The 19,152-nt window shown below is 45.4% G+C and overlaps 2 protein-coding genes across 2 annotated transcripts; one reads left to right on the top strand and one right to left on the bottom strand.

Annotated features, from left to right (window-relative positions):
• Positions 1-299: 299 nt before the first annotated feature.
• Positions 300-7,373, top strand: FLOT1 (flotillin 1). Its single transcript, XM_036769172.1, has 13 exons — positions 300-673; positions 1,059-1,115; positions 1,544-1,619; positions 1,706-1,796; positions 2,161-2,304; positions 2,480-2,599; positions 2,720-2,815; positions 3,355-3,507; positions 5,075-5,256; positions 5,481-5,526; positions 5,633-5,770; positions 6,114-6,278; positions 6,532-7,373. The coding sequence occupies exons 2-13, from the start codon at positions 1,073-1,075 to the stop codon at positions 6,538-6,540; spliced, it is 1,263 nt and encodes a 420-aa protein (XP_036625067.1). The 5' UTR covers positions 300-673; positions 1,059-1,072; the 3' UTR covers positions 6,541-7,373.
• TUBB (tubulin beta class I) lies at positions 7,367-12,506 on the bottom strand. The gene is made up of 4 exons (XM_036769171.1): positions 12,203-12,506; positions 10,532-10,640; positions 10,137-10,247; positions 7,367-9,433 (listed from the first exon to the last, which is right to left on the bottom strand). The coding sequence occupies exons 1-4, from the start codon at positions 12,257-12,259 to the stop codon at positions 8,376-8,378; spliced, it is 1,335 nt and encodes a 444-aa protein (XP_036625066.1). The 5' UTR covers positions 12,260-12,506; the 3' UTR covers positions 7,367-8,375.
• Between the last annotated feature and the right edge of the window lie 6,646 nt (positions 12,507-19,152).

Here is a 19,152-nt window from a genome sequence, read left to right as displayed (position 1 = left end):
TGCCAAGTAATGTGCCTCGCACTGTAAAATCAGAGGAGGCTGAGGGTTACACCATCACTTGTTCTGCATCCTGAGCTCAGCCGCCTACTAATAACCTCTCCTTCCGAGAAAGAAAAAATAATAACAATGTGCCCGGACCCAGGCGTTCAGCGCCCCATTTCCGACCGCCGGATATGATCGCGCACGGTTACAGGCACCGGGCAAACCCAGGGTGAAGCAACATCCTCAGGATGGTGGCGTGCCCGGCTGCACAAGGGTGGAAGTGGTCACGAAGGGTCAGGAAGGGCCGCGCAGAGGGCAGGGGGCGGGATGAGCAGAGAAGCCAAGGTGCCCAACCGCCTCGGCAGCCCCTGCCTCCCTCCAGGGCTCCAACAGCAGGAGCAGGAGCACGAGCAGCAGCAGCAGATACCGCAGCACGGGAGGCGCGCGGGAGCTGACGGGAAGGGGGCGGGGCCTCGAGGGGGGAGGGTACGGAGGGGAGGTTGGGCAAATACCGGGGGCGGGATCCAGGCTCTGCGGCAGCAACAGGGCGCGGTTGGCCTCGGGGAAACGACGGGGGAGGGGAGCACTGGCACCGCGGGAGCCACAACCTGTCTTGTTGCCCCTGGGCTGGAGCAGACGCGGGCCTCAGTTCCTCGAGCCGCCTCCCCTCCGCCCCCGCGGCCTAGAGGAGGTGAGGGCTAGGAAGCCGGGGACCCAGGTTGTGGGGGGGGGGGGTTGCCGTAGGGATACGTCTGGCGTCCGGTCCGCGAGTGTGTGTGCGCTCGCGTGTTGCTGTTCGTGTGTGAGCGTGTGTAGGTATGTGTGTGCATTCGTGTGTGCGCGTGTTGGGGGGAGTGCAATAATGGGGCTGGGGTCGAAAGATGGGGGGGGGGTCTGGTTAAAACCTAGGGATCCAGAGCGGTGCTAACGGCAGTGAAGTGAGGTATGCAGACTGGGAAAAGGTGGCAGTGAAGAAGGGGTGGGGGTGGGGGGGTGGGGGGCGGGGCTGGGGTGTGTCAGCTCCATCATTTTCCCAGCTGACCCCTAAAAATCATGTATTTCCCCTCCCATTCTAGCCCCTCCCTGAAGCATGTTTTTCACTTGTGGCCCAAATGAGGCTATGGTGGTCTCGGGTAAGTGTTATCACCCTCCCCTCCCCCTCCAGATCCTCCAAAGCAACCATAAACTCGACCACTCCCCAAGGTTATTACGCTGTACACACACACACACACAAAATGCCTAGCTCAATTCCCTCCGCTAATAATAACTTATCTATATAAGTGAACCCTTTAAGGTGCACAAAGCATCTGGGGTTGCTTGCCCCTGTCTCAGCAAATTTTATTTTTTTCCTATCTAGCTCCTCTCCCACAACTCTTGACTGCCCTACCCTTACATAGGTCTGTTTTCCCTCTGATAGACCATCCTTCCTTCCACCTACTCCTCAGGCTCTTATACATTAGCTATGCCTTTCACATTCGATCTTCTCTAATTTCCTTTGTCCTAAATCCTAGGAATGCCATAGTCCCTTCCCAGCTAGATTCATTGTCCTCAATTCTTGCAGGTTTCTGCAGAAGCCCCCCTGTCATGGTGGCAGGAGGCCGGGTCTTTGTCGTGCCCTGTATCCAACAGATCAGGAGGTAGGTGAGAAGGGGATTGAAGAAAGAGGGGCATTAAATTCTCTTTCCTTTCTTCTGTTCCTCATAGCCCTACTTTCTTTCCCCAGAATCTCTCTCAACACACTGACCCTCAACGTCAAGAGTGAGAAGGTCTATACTCGTCATGGGGTTCCCATATCAGTTACTGGCATTGCCCAGGTGAGGGTGTGAGCCTACTTTGAAGCTCATTATCCCATCCATCTTTGTTTCTCTCTGCCTCTCTCTCTCTCTCTCTCTTCCTCCCTCCCTCCCTCTCTCTCTCCCCCTCTCCCTCCCTCCCCCCCCTTCCCCACACCCCCCCAGTATTGTTACTTGCCCCACCCTTCTTCCTGGAAAATAAGAACTTTCTCCCAAAAGCAGCCGTTGCTCCACCCTGTTTTCTTAAAAGGATGTTACAGACTTTCTCTTTTCTCCCTGGACATAAAAGATTTATAAGAAACTGTTCCTTCCTTTTCTTGATATCTCTCCCTGGAGAGGAAAGTTCTACTCCCCCAAACTACCCAACACACCTTTTTTTCCTCAGGTGAAGATCCAAGGCCAGAATAAGGAGATGTTGGCTGCTGCCTGTCAGATGTTCCTAGGGAAGACTGAGGGTGAAATTGCCCATATTGCACTGGAGACTTTGGAGGGCCACCAGAGGGCAATCATGGCCCACATGACAGTAGAGGTGGATTAGTAGAGAGGACTTAGAAACTGAAGAGAGGGGTCTGGGAAAGCTATATGTGGGTGGGTTGTGAAGCAATGAGGAGGTGAGACTCGGTAGAAAAGAAATGGGGCCTGGGGAGAAAAGGGTGGTGGGACAGAAATTTTACATCACCTTCTTTGTCCCATGTCTCCTCTAGGAGATCTATAAGGATCGCCAGAAATTTTCAGAGCAAGTATTCAAAGTAGCTTCATCTGACCTTGTCAACATGGGCATCAGTGTTGTTAGCTATACTCTCAAGGATATTCATGATGACCAGGTGAACCAGAAGTCCAGCTATCACTTCCCTCCCTTTTTACCTAGCTCATATTTCCCCCCTTCAATCCAAAAGGATTTAGGCATCCAATATCTATAACCCTATGTTTCCTTTTTCCCACAGGATTATTTGCACTCCCTGGGGAAGGCTCGAACAGCTCAGGTCCAGAAAGATGCACGTATTGGGGAAGCTGAGGCCAAAAGAGATGCTGGGATCCAGGTGAGAGGGACAGGGAAAGAGATTGGGTTCAGTTAGTAAATATTTGCCATATGTGAGCTAGCATAATGTCATAGAAGAAGCACTGGGCTTGAAAGCAGAAAATCTAAATTAGTCCTTGGCTTCAATACTTAATAGTGAACTTAGACAAATTACTTTATTTTTCTGGACCTCAGTGTCCTCATCTGTAAAGTGGTGGTGGAAGTTTAGACTATATGACCTCGAATAGTATATTTTGTGCTTAGTTCAGGGAATGGAGGTAAGTGGGTAGAAGTTGTTTGAAGGGGAAGAGGCTGGTAGGAAGCCAGAGTGAAGACCTGGGGGAGGTGGGGATATGTTTCTGGAGGTGGCCTCACTTTTCAATCAAATATGCTTCTAAGGTGTCCTCACTTTTCAGTCAAAGGATCTAGACCTGGAAATGACCTAAGAGATTTTCCAGATGAGGAAATCGAGACTCAAGGAGGTTGTGACTTAGTCTAGGCCATACAGGAAATGTCATTCCACTACCACTCTTATCTTGACATCGACTTCTGCCCCAACAGGAGGCGAAGGCAAAACAGCAGAAAGTGTCTGCTCAGTACGTGAGTGAGATAGAGATGGCCAAGGCCCAGAGGGACTATGAGCTGAAGAAGGCTGTCTATGACATTGAGGTCAACACTCGACGTGCACAGGCCGACCTGGCCTACCAGCTGCAGGTCAGAGGCACCCGTACCGGACTTCAGTGCTTGACCTCTAACCCCTGACTCCCTCATTCTGATTCTTACTCTCCCATTTTCTTTGGCTAGCTTTCCGTGTTTGGATATCTTTATTTTTAACACTATTTCTGATCTCCCAAGTCTGACCTGCTTTCCCTATCTTTTCCATAATACTAAAAGTATCAGAAAGACAAAAGTTAAGAGGGGGGCATAAACAAAGGCCATAACTTAGAAGGATATGGGGGAGGGGAAAAGAGACAGGTATTTGGGTTTTTTTGTTTTGTTGGAGTTTTTTAACATAATTTTTAATTGATAATTTGGCATTGATAATAAGGCATTCCCCCCTCCCCTCCATGAAATCCACCTTCCCAAAACAGTTAAACAAAACCTTTAATATAGTGATTGTGGCTGATGATACAAGATTTCAAACTATACCCAATTCTGGCATTGTGCACATAGTTAACTCTTGAAGCTTGGAAAAGGGAAGTTTAGAGCCCATCAAAAAAAGAACTTGACAGGATGGCAGTGAATTAGTAACCTTATGAAATGCGAGAGGCCAACAGGTAGTATGGGCTGAAAACAGACCATTTCTAAAAAGTTCGGATATGTTCTCTCATTTAACGATCAACATTTTTAAATGCTTCTTTTTTTCTTTTTTTTTTTTTTTGCAGGGGGGAAGGCAGGGCAGTTGGGGTTAAGTGACTTGCCCAAGGTCACACAGCTAGTAAGTGTGAAGTGTCAGAGGCCACATTTGAACTCCAGGGCCGGCGCTCTGCTCACTGCGCCACCTAGCGGCCCCTTCGAAATGCTTATCGTGTACAAACCAGCATGCTGTGGGAGGTGACACAAGTTTTAGAAAGATACAGTTTCTGGCTTAGTGGAACTTAGTTGCAAGGGGGAAGGCTAAGACACAAACAGGTAATATTGTATATTATCATTCGAGAGTTGCAGAACAAAAGGCTTCATGAGGTCTGAGGGTTGTCATTATTAGTAAGGTATCAGGGAAGACTTGGGGCTGGCTAGGCAAAAATGGGGGTGTGAACAAGGAGACAAGGTAGTGCAGTATGTTTATCAGAATGGCGGGGGGAGGTGGGAGGTGTGTGTGCAAAAGGCAATCAACTTTAAATGGAACATAATGTACAAAATAAGTTTGGCACCAGACGTAGGGAGCCTTGAATGCCAGACAAATAAGTTTCAACTTTATTTATTAGGGGCCTACTTAGCTTAGTGATATGATTGAGTCTGTAAAAGGAAAAGCCAACCTGAAGGATAATTTGGAGTGTGGAGAATAGAAAGTAGCACTAGTATACTGTAGTGGTGATATGGGCCAGTGTTCATGGATAATAGTCCAAATGGAGTATTAAGTGGGTTAGGAATGTTTTTAAAAGAAGTCCCAAACCTTTGAGGCTGACCTAGGCAAGGATGATAAGGCCCTCTCTACACAACACGTCTTTAATGTCCTATGTGGCTATTGTTACATTCAATTCCACCTGTCATACTCTTATTCTCGGTATCTGAACACTGTCAGGCTCACTGTTTTCCGACTTCTGGTCCCTAATTCACACAGGTAGCAAAGACAAAGCAGCATATAGAAGAGCAGCGGGTGCAAGTGCAGGTGATAGAGCGGACCCAGCAGGTGGCATTGCAAGAACAGGAAATAACTCGTCGAGAGAAGGAGCTGGAAGCTCGAGTGAAGAAGCCCTCAGAGGCCGAGCGATACCGCTTAGAAAGACTAGCTGAGGCAGAGAGGTAAGGCAGCCGCCGCATCCTCACTGTGAGGCCTGGCAACTAGCTCCTCCACAACCTTGTTTTCCCAGGGGGAGACTTTTGTTCTCTTCTGCCCTGGCTTGCCTTGTTAATAAAATCCTGCTCATTTCTAGCAATAGAGCGCCTTCTCCATGAACTCTTCCTCTCTCCCTAGGGCAGAAGCAAACACCCTCTCCCCCACAGCTTTTTCCCCTTTTCTTTCTCAGGTCCCAGCTGATTATGCAAGCAGAGGCTGAAGCTGAGTCCATTCGGGTCAGTCAAGGGATAGGGATAGGGAAAGAATGGATCGACTGGGAGAGTCATGTCCCCAGCACCAGTCTTCCCTTTTGTCCCCAAACAAAATCTCATGTCTCCACAGATCCGTGGGGAAGCAGAAGCATATGCTATAGGGGTCCGGGCCCGGGCAGAGGCTGAGCAGATGGCAAAGAAGGCAGAGGCCTTTCAGTTGTACCAGGAGGCTGCCCAACTGGACATGTTGCTAGAGAAACTGCCCCAGGTTTGGGTTTGGGCAGAGTGATTCCTAGTAGTTTAGGGGAAAATAGAAGGGAAAGTAATGAGTGGATGCTGGGAGCTCAAGGCAAGGGATTGGAATGGTAAGGTGAGCAAGATTGGCCAAAACGAAGTATAAAACCAGAAAATGGAGAAATTGGATCAAGAAGCAGGTTTTATTAAGTGCTTATTGTGTACAGGACCAGGGTTTAATAGAGTTGGTGAGAGCTAGTAAGAATGAGTTGGGGTGGGAAAGGGCTTAGATTGAGGACTCAGGTTAGAGACTGAATTCTTGGAGAGTAAAGGCATCAGGGAATAAGGACTACTGAACAGGTTCTTCTTCCATGTAGGTGGCAGAGGAGATCAGTGGTCCTCTGAGTTCTGCCAAAAAGATCACACTGATATCTAGTGGGGGAGGTACACTGGGTGCTGCCAAAGTAACCGGGGAAGTATTGGACATCCTAAGCCACCTGCCAGATTGTGTGGAGAAGCTCACAGGTGTCAGCATTTCCCAGGTGAGAAGCCTGCAGTGGGACTGTATGGGTACCTATCCATAGACAGTCTGATTGTCAAGAACTCTGGGTTCTAGTCTAACCCCTGTAATTAATTGTGTAATGTTGTTTCTTCCCTAAAGGAGTTGAGTCTCCAGGGTGTCTTTCAGCAATAACAGAGTCTCTATACTCTTAAGTTGGGACTCAATATCTGGGTTTTTTTATGGATCAACAAGCCTGGGTCCTTGGCTCATACTTCCTTTTTCTCTTCTTTCAGGTAAATTAGAACAAGCCAGTTTTTGGAGCAACAACAAAAGGAGGGTATGGATTAAGTTCCTATTCCCTCACGCACCAGTCAACACTTATGTGAAATTTTCCTGAACTGAGCCCTGGCTTCCTTGTTCTGCCCCAGTCGGAATGGCCCTACTTCCTTCCACATTGGGGTGGAAGGACCTTCCTGCTCATTTGCCTGTGCCTTGTTGTGGGGTGCTGCTCCCTATTCCTGACCCCACACTGGCATAAGCTGTCCTTTCCCAAGCTGGTGACCACTTACCCCCAATACACACTTATTTAGCCATCTAATTAAATGATTGTCTGCCTGAGTTCTGGCCTTTTCCCCCCACTTTTTCTTTAATGAAAAGCCTAGCATATATTTAGTTTAGTTATGGAAAGGAGATAAAGGTGAACACAGGCTTCATCAAATCCCAGGATACTTGGTTCTCCTTAGGCTGAGAAATAGCTTTAGAATGAATGAGAAATTCTATTCCAGAAACTTGAGAATGAAAATATAGAAGACTCTTAAAGAGAGGGACTGCTTGGAACTTTTAAGTGGCATAATGGAAAACCGTACCATGGTGCCTCTTTCAAGAAAGAGACCTTGGTATTGATATGGCATTTTTATCTTTGCTGAGTAGCCACTGAAAGTCTGCTTCTGGCAAACTGTTTCAATGTTCTATCAGATTTGTCCCATTCCCACTCCAATTTATAATCCAACCTGATTGTACAACTGCTGATCTGAAGGGCAGTGAAAGGAAAACTCCCAAGTCCCACCCCAAACCTTGTATCCCCACCTCCCATCTCCTCACCACCAAGAATCAAGCAGACATTTGAGCTTTTGGATTTTTTTCCTCATTTCCTGTTTATTTTTGGGTTTGGGAGCGTCGTCTTTTCAATATGAAAAAAAGCAGCAAGTTCAACATAAAACAGAAACCTAGGAAGTAGGAGGGGGAAGAGCCCAAGACAGAAATTGCAGAAGTGGAAAGGATGAGAAAATGAAGGAAAGGTTTGATGATGGGAAGGGAAGTGTCCTGTTGCCCCTACTCCCTTCTTTTGGAGAGAATTCATTTTTGGGGGGAGTGAAAGAAAGCAAATCCTCCCCAAATGAGGAGCTTATCTGGAATTTTAGAAGTTGAAGTAGTTCTCACTTCTCAGACTGGGGAAGGGTGGGTGGGTCCCAAAATGAGGGGAAGAAAAAGAGCTGAGGGGGAAGCCCACCTGGCAGAGTGAGGCACAGACCCCTCTAAAGAAAAACAAACACTTGGGAGAGAAACCAAAACTGGGAGGAATAATACTGTCAACACTTCCCCCAGAGCTGGGGCAGAGAAAGATAAAGGAAAGGGGCACCTGAAGAGAGGAATATGACAAGCTGGGGAGTATCTGGAGATGGTAGTTATACTAGAAAGCCTGGCTCCCCTAACAGACTTTTATGGAATGGAACACTCCATTTCCTCCCTTCCCCCCAAACACCCACCAAGAGAACTCTCTCCACTAGGAATATGACATTTTGGTCCCCTTCTTCATCAATGGAAGCCAAAGAGTCCTGGGCCTTTCCTCTTGGTCACCATTTTAGTTCAGGGCACTGAGTGGGCACAAAGTCCCCTAAATTGAGGCTCTGGGTTGGAGACATTCTTCTTCTTAGAGAGAAATCTGGGAGTGGGGAAGAAAGATTATATGACTGAGGTGACAGGTCATAAGGAAGGAAAAACAGAGGGCAGAGAGCTCAGCACCCAGAAAGGAGAGAAAAAGAGGATGGAGGCCAAAAATGCAAACCTTAGAGGAAAAGAGTTATGGGGAAAGAATGTTGGGAGAATTGAGAAGACTGGAGGTGGCAGGGCATCTCCCTTAGGCCTCCTCCTCCGCCTCCTCACCGAAATCCTCCTCCTCTTCAGCAGTGGCATCCTGGTACTGTTGGTACTCAGAAACGAGATCATTCATGTTGCTCTCAGCCTCGGTGAACTCCATCTCGTCCATCCCTTCCCCTGTGTACCAGTGGAGGAAGGCCTTCCGGCGGAACATGGCAGTGAACTGCTCGGAGATGCGCTTGAAGAGCTCCTGGATGGCAGTGCTGTTGCCAATGAAGGTGACGGCCATCTTGAGCCCACGGGGTGGGATGTCACAGACAGCAGTCTTGACATTGTTGGGGATCCACTCGACGAAGTAGCTACTGTTTTTGTTTTGCACGTTGAGCATTTGTTCATCCACCTCCTTCATGGACATCCGACCACGGAAAACAGCGGCGACGGTGAGATACCGCCCATGGCGAGGGTCACACGCTGCCATCATGTTCTTGGCATCAAAGACTTGCTGGGTGAGCTCAGGCACAGTTAGGGCACGGTACTGCTGGCTCCCACGGCTGGTGAGGGGGGCAAAGCCAGGCATGAAGAAGTGGAGTCGAGGGAAGGGGACCATGTTGACAGCCAATTTGCGGAGGTCAGCATTAAGCTGGCCAGGGAAGCGAAGGCAGGTGGTGACACCACTCATGGTGGCAGAAACTAGATGGTTGAGGTCACCATAGGTTGGCGTGGTCAGCTTGAGGGTACGGAAGCAGATGTCATAGAGTGCTTCATTATCGATGCAGTAGGTTTCATCTGTGTTTTCTACTAACTGGTGGACAGAGAGTGTGGCATTGTAGGGCTCAACCACGGTATCTGAGACCTTGGGTGATGGAACCACACTAAACGTATTCATGATTCGGTCAGGGTACTCTTCTCGGATCTTGCTGATGAGCAGGGTGCCCATCCCTGAGCCTGTGCCTCCACCAAGTGAGTGGGTCAGCTGGAAGCCTTGCAGGCAATCACAGCTCTCTGCCTCCTTTCGAACCACATCCAAGACTGAATCCACCAGCTCTGCCCCCTCGGTATAGTGGCCTTTGGCCCAATTGTTGCCTGCCCCGGACTGGCCTAGAATTGAGGGTGGGAGGCAGGGTAGATCAGGTGGGATGCTGTGATATCCCACACTACCACCAACCCTTTCCCCTATCACCTAAAGATCTTTTATCCATTTCTACCTTACAACAGAGGTGTCAGACATGCCCAGATTAAAATGTAATTGAGAAATATTTAACTAAATAAAAATTCACAATAGTACAGATAACGTTAATGTGTGGTTTTCTAAGTTAATATGCCAGCAAGGATTCTTAATTTAGTGGCCCCTCTTTCCAAGTTTGACACCACTGTCTTAGAAGATCCTCTCAATCATTCCCCTTATTCTACCTCCAAGTCACCCCTACTTTTCTGGAACTCTTCTGGCCACAACCTACACACTGAGCCCATTTCCCAGTTTTGAAGTTCCTAATTCCCTCCCTGCCATCATTCTACATTGATAATAAACTCCCCCTAAAGACCCCTCAATTATCTGAAAATACCTGTATGTTAATTTGCCTCTATTTCAAGTTCCCTTCAACAAGACCCTAACCTATCCAGAGGATTCAACCAACACCCATTCTTAACGAAGAAACTTCAAATCCAAGAGTGATGATTATTTGGGAGTTTACCTGGGGCAACAGCCAGTAATGAGTCTCTTCCCCACCCACTCTCCCAGTGGCAAGGTTATTACCTCTCTAACCTTTTTTGTTACCTTTTAAAAAAATTCACTTCGACTCACCAAAGACAAAGTTGTCTGGCCTGAATATCTGGCCAAAAGGTCCAGAACGAACAGAGTCCATGGTTCCAGGCTCAAGATCAACCAATATGGCCCGGGGAACATATTTGCCACCTTTTAGGAGAAAGTGCAGAATAAGTGTCAGCCGGAGAAAGGGAGGGTCCCCGGGGTCCCTTAATACGTGGCCCTCCCGCTGCCATTCTAGTTTTTACCACCAGGTGGCAGTGGAGAACTAGTCTGGGATTACCCAGTGGAGAAAAGGGGTGTGTGTGCCTGTAAAGGGGAAGGGGAAGATGACCAGAGCCTTTGGGAAGTGGAGAAAGGGTCTCCCAAGGACAAATGGTTTCCCCTATTTCAGAAGGCAGAATAGTGGGAAGGGTGCCCTTCCTGCCCCTCACCAGTGGCTTCATTGTAGTAGACAGAAATCCGGTCCAACTGCAGGTCGCTGTCCCCATGGTAGGTGCCGGTCGGGTCGATGCCATGTTCATCACTGATGACCTCCCAGAACTAGGCAGACAGACGAGTAAAGAAGTAGTCAGAATAGACTAAAAATTATGCTCCCTCACTCCTATGGTAGACTCTCAATCCCAAAACTCTGCTCAATCCAGGAGTCATATTTTTTCCCCTAAAAAACCCAGGGGATTCCCTCCCCCGCCCCTTCCTGGAACAGATGGGACAGCACAGGAAGCTTGTTACAGGATTATCCTGCCCTATAAATGCATGAGATAATAGGGTTGAAGGAGACCGACTCATTCCAGGTAATCCAGGAGGAGGGTAGAGGCCAGATGCCTGGGTCGCTGCATAGGAAAGATAAATGTCACTACCGCCCTCCCTTTCTCCCCCCCCTCAGGCAACGCCCCTCCGATGCGCACAAAGAAAAAGGCTCTGCAGCTGCTACCCACCCATCCCGCAGAACTCACTGTGGAGCGAGCCTGTGGGAGGTGCGAGAAGGCAAGGGGGAAATGATGGACAATGGGAGCCAAGGGTGGGGCTCCTTTCCTCTATCCAGCATGGCCCTAGAGCGCGAGGGAGTTCATTGTCCCGCCCCAAGCGGGCTCCGCCCTTTTGCCACAACGTTGCAAACTCTCCTTCCCACTTCCTTTCCACCCCCATCCGTTACACAGTATCTTCGCACTGGGGGCAGGGAGAAGGAACCCTTTTGCCCTAAAATGTTGTTTCTTTGCTATAGTTTCCATTTTCTTCTCCTTATGTATTGGAATTGCTTTCTTTGTCACCCATTTTTTAAAGCTTTGTCCTCGTGGAACTATCCACGCGGAACACCAGACAACGCGCGGGAACTCACACCCCACCCCACCCCCGCTCCCGCTCCCGCCCTTAAAGGGAGGGCTTTCAGACAGCGAAGGGGGAAAAAGTCCCCCCACCCTTCCTCCTTCTCACAAAAGAAAACGAGAGAACTTAGGAAAATCCCACATTTCATATATATTTGGGGGGGGGGGTCGACTACGAGTTCCCCTCACACCCCACTTGCCTACTCCTTTCCCTTTTTCTCCAGTTCGGTGCACAATGCAGTTTTTCACCTTCTCATTAGGATTCGGGCAAGAGTCACAGTTTTGGGCGGGGGGAAAGGGAGAGAGGCTGAGATGCACATGGGACACCACTGGCCTCGCTTTGTCTCGCGCGTTTCCGTTCATCCATCTCCGACACAAAAGTCGCTTTGAGATCCGTTTTACACATTCCTTCAACCCGAGCCCCAAAACCCCAAGGGGAAAGAGACACACCTTCCAATTAACCCACTCCATGGATTAAGAAGTCCCTTTTTAACTGATAGAAAGGACCAGGTTGCGACACGCCAACAAAACTAACCCAGGTAAGAGAATAAGAAAAAAAAACCCTACAAATTTCACTAATGAAAATTCCCGCCGCAAAAAAAAAAAAAAATGCTTAGATTATTTATTTATTTATTGGTTCGTGCTGCTTTGGGCAGGGAGGGGGAGCTAGCGACAGTCCCGCCACTACTTTCCCCCCCCCCCAGGAAATCTTTTTAATTTTCTTTCCTTTAAAAAATAATCAATGGAGGTGAAGAGAATATGTAAAATCAAAATCCTTACCTTTGCACCGATCTGATTGCCACACTGGCCAGCCTGGATATGTACGATTTCCCTCATGGTTAGAATTTATTTTTGCTTGTCTCAAGTGATGTGCAGCGAGGAGACAATGATATATAAATATATATTTTCTCCTTTTCGCTGAACGAGCTCTTTATTAATAGAAGATTCCCCGGAAGGTTGGAGCTGCTAGTTCAGAACACAGCTACACAAACGTTCTGAGAGGGAGAAAGAAGGAAGGGGGAGGGGAAGCGAGGGAGGAGAAGTAGGGCGGGGCGCGCTTGCGCTGCGTGGTCTGAGAGGAGGGAAGGATGAAGAGGTAGGCGCCAGCTACATAGCAGACAAAGCCCGGGTAATGGAGCACTGATTGGTCCATACCAGGCAAGTGTCTGGTACCCATTGGCCGCTCCTCCGGGGACCAAACGCAATCTTCACTGGGAAATGTAGTTCTCTATTGTTGTCCACGCTGCAAGATGAAAAAGGGAGGAGTGGGGTGGGTGTGGGATTTTTGTATAACGAATTAAAAAAATTAGGCATGGCCTTCCACTCTCTTGAGTTTTGTTTTTTTTTTTTAATTAGACATTAGAAGAGATTAGGATTTAGGTCGATAGTAATTAGAAAGTCTAGAGATGCAAGGTAGTGATGTGGTTTCAGGGTTGGAATTTCCTGAGACTTCTACTGCGGCATTCCTAGGACTGGCCTGCCAAGCTCAAAGAAATGTAGAGAGAGCCAAGTGTGAGCTTGGGATAGACAGTTACAGGATCCATTGGTCTTCCCAGGACTCAGGTGTCTAGCCTGCCCTACCCCGAAGTTCCAACTCTTCAGTGCTCTTCAACCCCATCCTTATTTGTCTCAGCGATCTACATATCCCACACATCTCAGCAATCCAACCCCTTTTTCCTCTCGCCGGATAGTCACAGTGGAGGGAGTGGTGGTTTTTGCTCAGTGTGTGATTTCCTTGGGCATTTTTGGATAAGGGTATTTTAAAATACCCAAAGAGAAAATTACACTAGCGACATTTCAAGACACAGATGCTGCTGTCTAAAAAAAAAAATGACTGGAAGGGACATTCATAATGAATTTGTGAAAGAAAACCTGAGTCTTGGGAAGTCTGATAACTGAGTCCCTGAGGTGTATTCCTTTCAATAGAACTGTGGGAATTGGTCCAGGGAAGTCTGAGCTGAGATAAGGAGAGTAAATGGCTGCGGGGTTCGATAAATGGTACTTTTTCATGGCGCTTCTCTCCTGCCTCCTCAGACATAGGACCCTTAGGTAATACCAATGGATTTATGGGAGGTAGATGTTTCCACACCCCATTCAAATCAATGTCCCTAATGTATGGTGGATGTCATAGCAACATGGTCAAGTAGATCACCATGGTAACCCCTTCTAGGCACCTGAGCTGGAGATGAGGACCATCAAAAGGAAGAAAAATTGGGCTTGGGGACAGAGGGACAAGCAAGAAGGTTAGTTCCAATTGGGATATTTCTCTTAGGGACTCTAATATCACCGTCACTTTGACATGGAACATAGATAGAGGCGTGGAGAGATATAATTCTGTTTTAGAGTGATGTCATAAAATAATAACTAGGATTTATAAAATGCTTTAAGGCTTTCATAGCAATATATGTATATATGTATAATATACGCACGCATACATATATATGTCATTCCATTTGATTCTCACAACATATATTTATTCTCATTTTACAGACAGTAGAAGTTAAATGACTTAGCATTCCAACTCAGATCTTCCTACCTCTGAGGCCAGCACTCTACCCATTATCCTATTGTCCTAGCAGGAGAATGTTCTATCATGTTATCAGTGATGAGATTTGTCCCAGGAGCAAGTGATGTCATCATTTCCTTACTGGAAATCAGTGAACTGAGAATTCTGGTTACATATGCCACTGCTTCATTTAGTATAATATTTTATCTTTGAATAATAATTATAACAGAAAGAACAGTAAGTCATATGTTTGTGTATATATGTATGTATTTATATGTACATAAATTATTTCGAAGGTAGGTAATTCAGGTTTTATGCCATTTAGGGGACTGGGATTGGACCTGTGGTTTCATTTATATGGTGAATTTCCTCCACCAGTAAAAATCTATATTTCTCTGTAACTTATAGTTTTAAGAGAACTGCCTAGGGCACTGAGAAGTTAAGTCAGGCCTGCACAGCCTGCCCTGGGACACTGATGGCCCTTAGGCCGCTTGCCGCATGCCAGAGGATTTTAGAGGGGAACCCACAAAAAATGTAGAGGAAAACATCCTGTATATGTAGAAGAAATCCTTACTGCAGGTTGTGCAGGCCTGAGTTAAATGACTTTATAATAGTCTATAAGGTCTTCATTCCCTATCGTATTTTAAAAAAATGTTTTATCATATTTTGTTTTTTATGCTTTATCACTTCCCAATAATTCTTCTCAGTGTAATATTATTCCATTACATTTGTATGCCACAGTTTGTTCAGCAACTCTCCAATTAATAAATTACTATTAAAATTACAAGCATTTATTTTCTATTGCTCCCATTCCCCACCGCCACAACCGAAAAAAAGGAAGAAAAAATCCTTATAACAAATATGAATAGTCAAATAAAACAAATTCCTACAGTGGCAATGTTTTAATATGTATGTCTTATTCTGCATATTTGGTCCATTCTGGATAACATTCTTCATCAACAGTCTTCTGGAATCATAACTGGTCATTCTGTTGATCAGAATTCTTATGTATTTATGTTTTTTTTATGTGTTTATTTTTACACTGTTGTTATGGTACAAATTGTTCTCCTGGTTCTGCTCATTTCATTTAACATCAGTTGATAAAAGTCTTCTCGGGAACTGTCCATTTTATCATTTCTTACAGTACAATAGTGTTCCATTATATTTGCATACCAAAGTTTGTTTAGCCATTCCCCTAGTTGATAGGTACCCCCTTACTTTCCCATTTTTTGCTACCACAAAAAGATCTGTTATAAATGTTTTTGCTCATATGGGTTCTTTCCCTCTTTCTTTGGTCTCTCTGAGGCATAGGCATAGTAAGTTGTATAGCTGGATCAAATTGTGTGCACAATTTTGTAACTTTTGGGGGCATACTTCCAAATTGCTTTTCAGAGTGGCTGGAATAATTAAAAACTCCACAAACCATGCATGTATCCCTTTTGCCTGAGCTCCTACAACATTTGCCATTTTCCTTTTCTGTCAGCTTTGACAATCTGATGGTTATGGGGTAGAACCTCAAAGTTGCTTTAATTTACATTTCTCTAATTATTGGTGATTTAGAACATTTTTTAATACGGCTGTTGATAACTTGGATTTCTTCCTGTGAGAATTCCCTGTTTATATCCTTTGATTATTTATCATTTGGGGAATGACTCTAATTCTTCCAATCAATTCCTTATATATCTGGAAAATGAGACCATTATTAGAGAAACTTGCTGCAAAGATTTTTTCCCCAGTTAACTATTTCTCTATTAAGCTTGGCTACATCGGTTTTGTTTGTGCAAAACTTTTAATTTTATGTAATCAAAATTGTCCATTTTATCTTATGTGATCCTTTTGGTGACAGACTCTTTCCCTATCCAGATAAGAAAGGTAATTTCTTCTTTCTTCATTTTTATGTGACCTTTTAAATCTAAGTCACATAACCATGTGGATCTTATCTTGGTAAATGATGTGAGGTGTTGGTCTAAACCAGACTGCTTTCCAGTTTTCCCAGCAGTTTTTGTCAAACAGTGAGTCTTTACCTCAGTAGCTGGGGTCATTTGACAATATAACCACCCTGATGAAGTCCCTCCTCACTGGACTATTTCTATAGCCTGCTGGTTGTACTCCCTGCCTTTTCCCACTCCAATCTATCCTTCATTCAGCGGTCAGCTGATATTCCTAAAGGGCAGGTCTGACCATTTCACCTCCGTATTCAATAAACTCTGCTAGCTCCCTAATACCTTCCAGATCAAACCCTTTGTAACTTGGCCTCTTCCTACCTTTTTGGTTTTCTTACACCTTGTTCCTTTCCACATACTCTGCAATCCTGTGACATTGGCCTCCTTGCTGTTCTTCCAAGATATTCCATCTCCTGACCAGACATTTTCATTGCCTCTTTCCCATGCCTCGAATGCTCTCCCTCCAGCTTCCCTGGCTTCTTTCCAATTTCAGTTAAAGTCCCACCTTCTGCAATAACTCTTTCCCAGTCCTCCATTCTCTTCGCGTCTTCCCTTGGAGGCTGTGCCCAACTTATTAGGTATATATCATGTTTATATGCATGTTATTTCCACCATTAATTTGTGAGCTTCTTAAGGGCAGGGCCTAGTTTTGTTTGTTGCCTTTTTTGGATCCCCAGGGCTTAGCACAATGCCTGGAATATAGTAAACACACAATTAATAAATACTAATTGATGGGAAAAAAATTTACAGCAAGTTTCTCCGATAAAGGCCCTACTTCCCAAATATGTAGGGAACTGAACCAAATTTATAAAAATAAGAACCATTCCCTGGTTGAAAAATGGTTAAAGAACATGAACAGGCAGTTTTCAGAAGAAATCAAAGCTATCAATAGTCAAATAAAAAAAAGTCTCTAAAGCATTATTAATTAGAGAAATGCAAATTAAAACAACTCTAAGATACTACCTCATACCTGTCAGATTGGCTAACATGACAAAAAAGGAAAATGACAAATGCTGGAGGGGATGTGGAAAAATTGGGACACTAATGCACTGAACTAGTCCAACAGTTCTGGAGAACAATTTGGAACTACATCCGAAGTTCTATAAAACTCTATGTACCCTTTGACCCAGCAATATCACTACTAGGTCTGTATAGGAAAGAGGTGAAAGAAAAAGCAAAAGGACCTATTTATAGCGGCTCTTTTTGTGGTGGCAAAGAATTGGAAATCAAAGGGGTACCCATCAATTGAGAAATGGCTGAACAAGTTGTGGTATATGATTGTAATGGAATACTATTGTGCTATAAGAAATGATGAAGGGGATGGTTTCACAAAAACCTGGAGAACTTACATGAATTGATACAAAATGAAATGAGCAGAACCAGGAGAACATGGTACACAGTAACAGCAATATTGTAAGGATGATCCACTGTGAAAGAGGGTTATTCTGATCAAGACAATTCCAAAGGACCCAGATAAAAAAAATGCTATCCACCTCCAGAGAGAGAACTAATTAATTCTGAACACAGATTGAAGCATACTTTTAAAAAAAGACTTTATTTTTGTTTTGTTTGTTTTCTTTTGCAACACAACTATTATGGAAATGTTTTACATGACTTCACATATATATAATCAATATTAAATTGCTCTGCTTCTCAAGGATGGGGGAGGGGTGGGAGGAAGAGAGGGGATTTAGAACTCAAAATTTTTAAAAATGATTGTTAAAAAAGTTTTTACATGAAATTGGGAGATATTTGACAAGATATAATTAATTGTTAAAAATGAATAAATAAATGCCAGTTGACTGACTTTGGGTTTATGGAACATTAATAAGCTACTATATTGTTTGCTTTTATATGTTGTATACCTAATCTGTCCTATTTTTTTTTTAACAAGTACTAAGTCAGCTCCATGATTATTATTTTGTGGTATAGCTTGAGATCTGGTACTATTCGGCTCCCTTCCTTCCCACTTTTTCACTATTTCTCCCAAGATTCTTGAATCTTTGTTTCTCTAGATAAATTTTCTCATTTTTTTTCTCTCTCTATAAAGTAATTATCTGGCAGCTTGACAATTCTGATCATTGTCGTTTTTATTATACTGGCTTTGCCTATCTATAAATAACATTTCTCCAATTATTTCGATGTCTTTTCATAAAGTGTGTTATATTCATACAGTATCTGTATTTTTTTCTGTAGTTTTAGAATGGGCTATACAGAAATACTTTTGTGGATTTATTTTACAACCTGTAACTTTGCCCAATCTGCATTCATTCTTAGCACCCATTTTGCTTTCAGTTTTTACTTCCTTCCCCAAAAGTGCTCAGGTTTCTTTTTTTGCCCATATGAGTCCTGCCTCTGATGTCCTTGGAGCTAAAACGACAAAAGAGTGTTTTTACTGCGCTTGACATCTCACTGTCCTTCTAGCGCTGACTCATCCAATTTGCTGAGTCCGAGGTGAACAACCTCTTCAAAATTTTTAGATATTATTAATGGTAATACTGTTTGACATATTTGTGATAATGCCGTACATCATGCTGTGTACATAAAACTTGCCCTACTTGTCTTAAGGGTTTTTTCCCCCAAACCTGTAGCTTCTCACATCAGCTGCACTAATTTTGTTCGTGCTGAAACTATTTCATTTTATGTATCGAGATTATTTATTTTGCATTTTGTAATCTCACACTCTGGCTCTGCATTAAGGAACCCCTAACAACAGTCATCTCAGCCAGCCTATTTCTCATGAGTCAGCAGGGGCCATGTCTGGGAGGACCAAGAATGGGCTGCTCTGGTCCCTTCTGAAGCGGTGAGAGGCGTTTTCCATCCGTTCTAGGCTGCCGCAGTCAGCCGGCGTCACACTCCATGGTTACAATTTGGGTGCTGCGCGGGAGCGGCCGCAGCAGCCCGAGGTTACCCCTGCTCGGGACTAATCTGGGAGTGCCGTTGGAGGCGCGCGAGGCGGCCCCGCCCCTGCCGTCAACCGGAGCCAATGAGAAGACGAGACGCCGCAGCGGGCTCTTTCCCGAGCGAAGGCGAGAGGCGCTTTGCCCGGACTTGTCCCAGCGCCGGCCAATCGTTGGAAGGCTCGGCCAATCGTTGTGCGAATCGTCCTTGAGAGACGGTAGAGGGAGCCAATCAGAGCGTCAGCGCCCTTGGTCGCCTCACTCTTTGCGTGTTAGCATGGCGCGCGCGCGCGGACCCGAATCCTGTGAGTTCGGGGCTCTCCAACTCCCGTCTTAACTGGGCGCCATTTTGGATCCCCTCTTTTGAGGGAGGCAAAGAGG

Source organism: Trichosurus vulpecula, chromosome 7 (assembly GCF_011100635.1).
Source record: "Trichosurus vulpecula isolate mTriVul1 chromosome 7, mTriVul1.pri, whole genome shotgun sequence".
Lineage (NCBI taxonomy): Eukaryota > Metazoa > Chordata > Mammalia > Diprotodontia > Phalangeridae > Trichosurus > Trichosurus vulpecula.
Note: the sequence above shows the minus strand (reverse complement) of the source record. Positions and strands in the feature narration are given on the sequence as shown.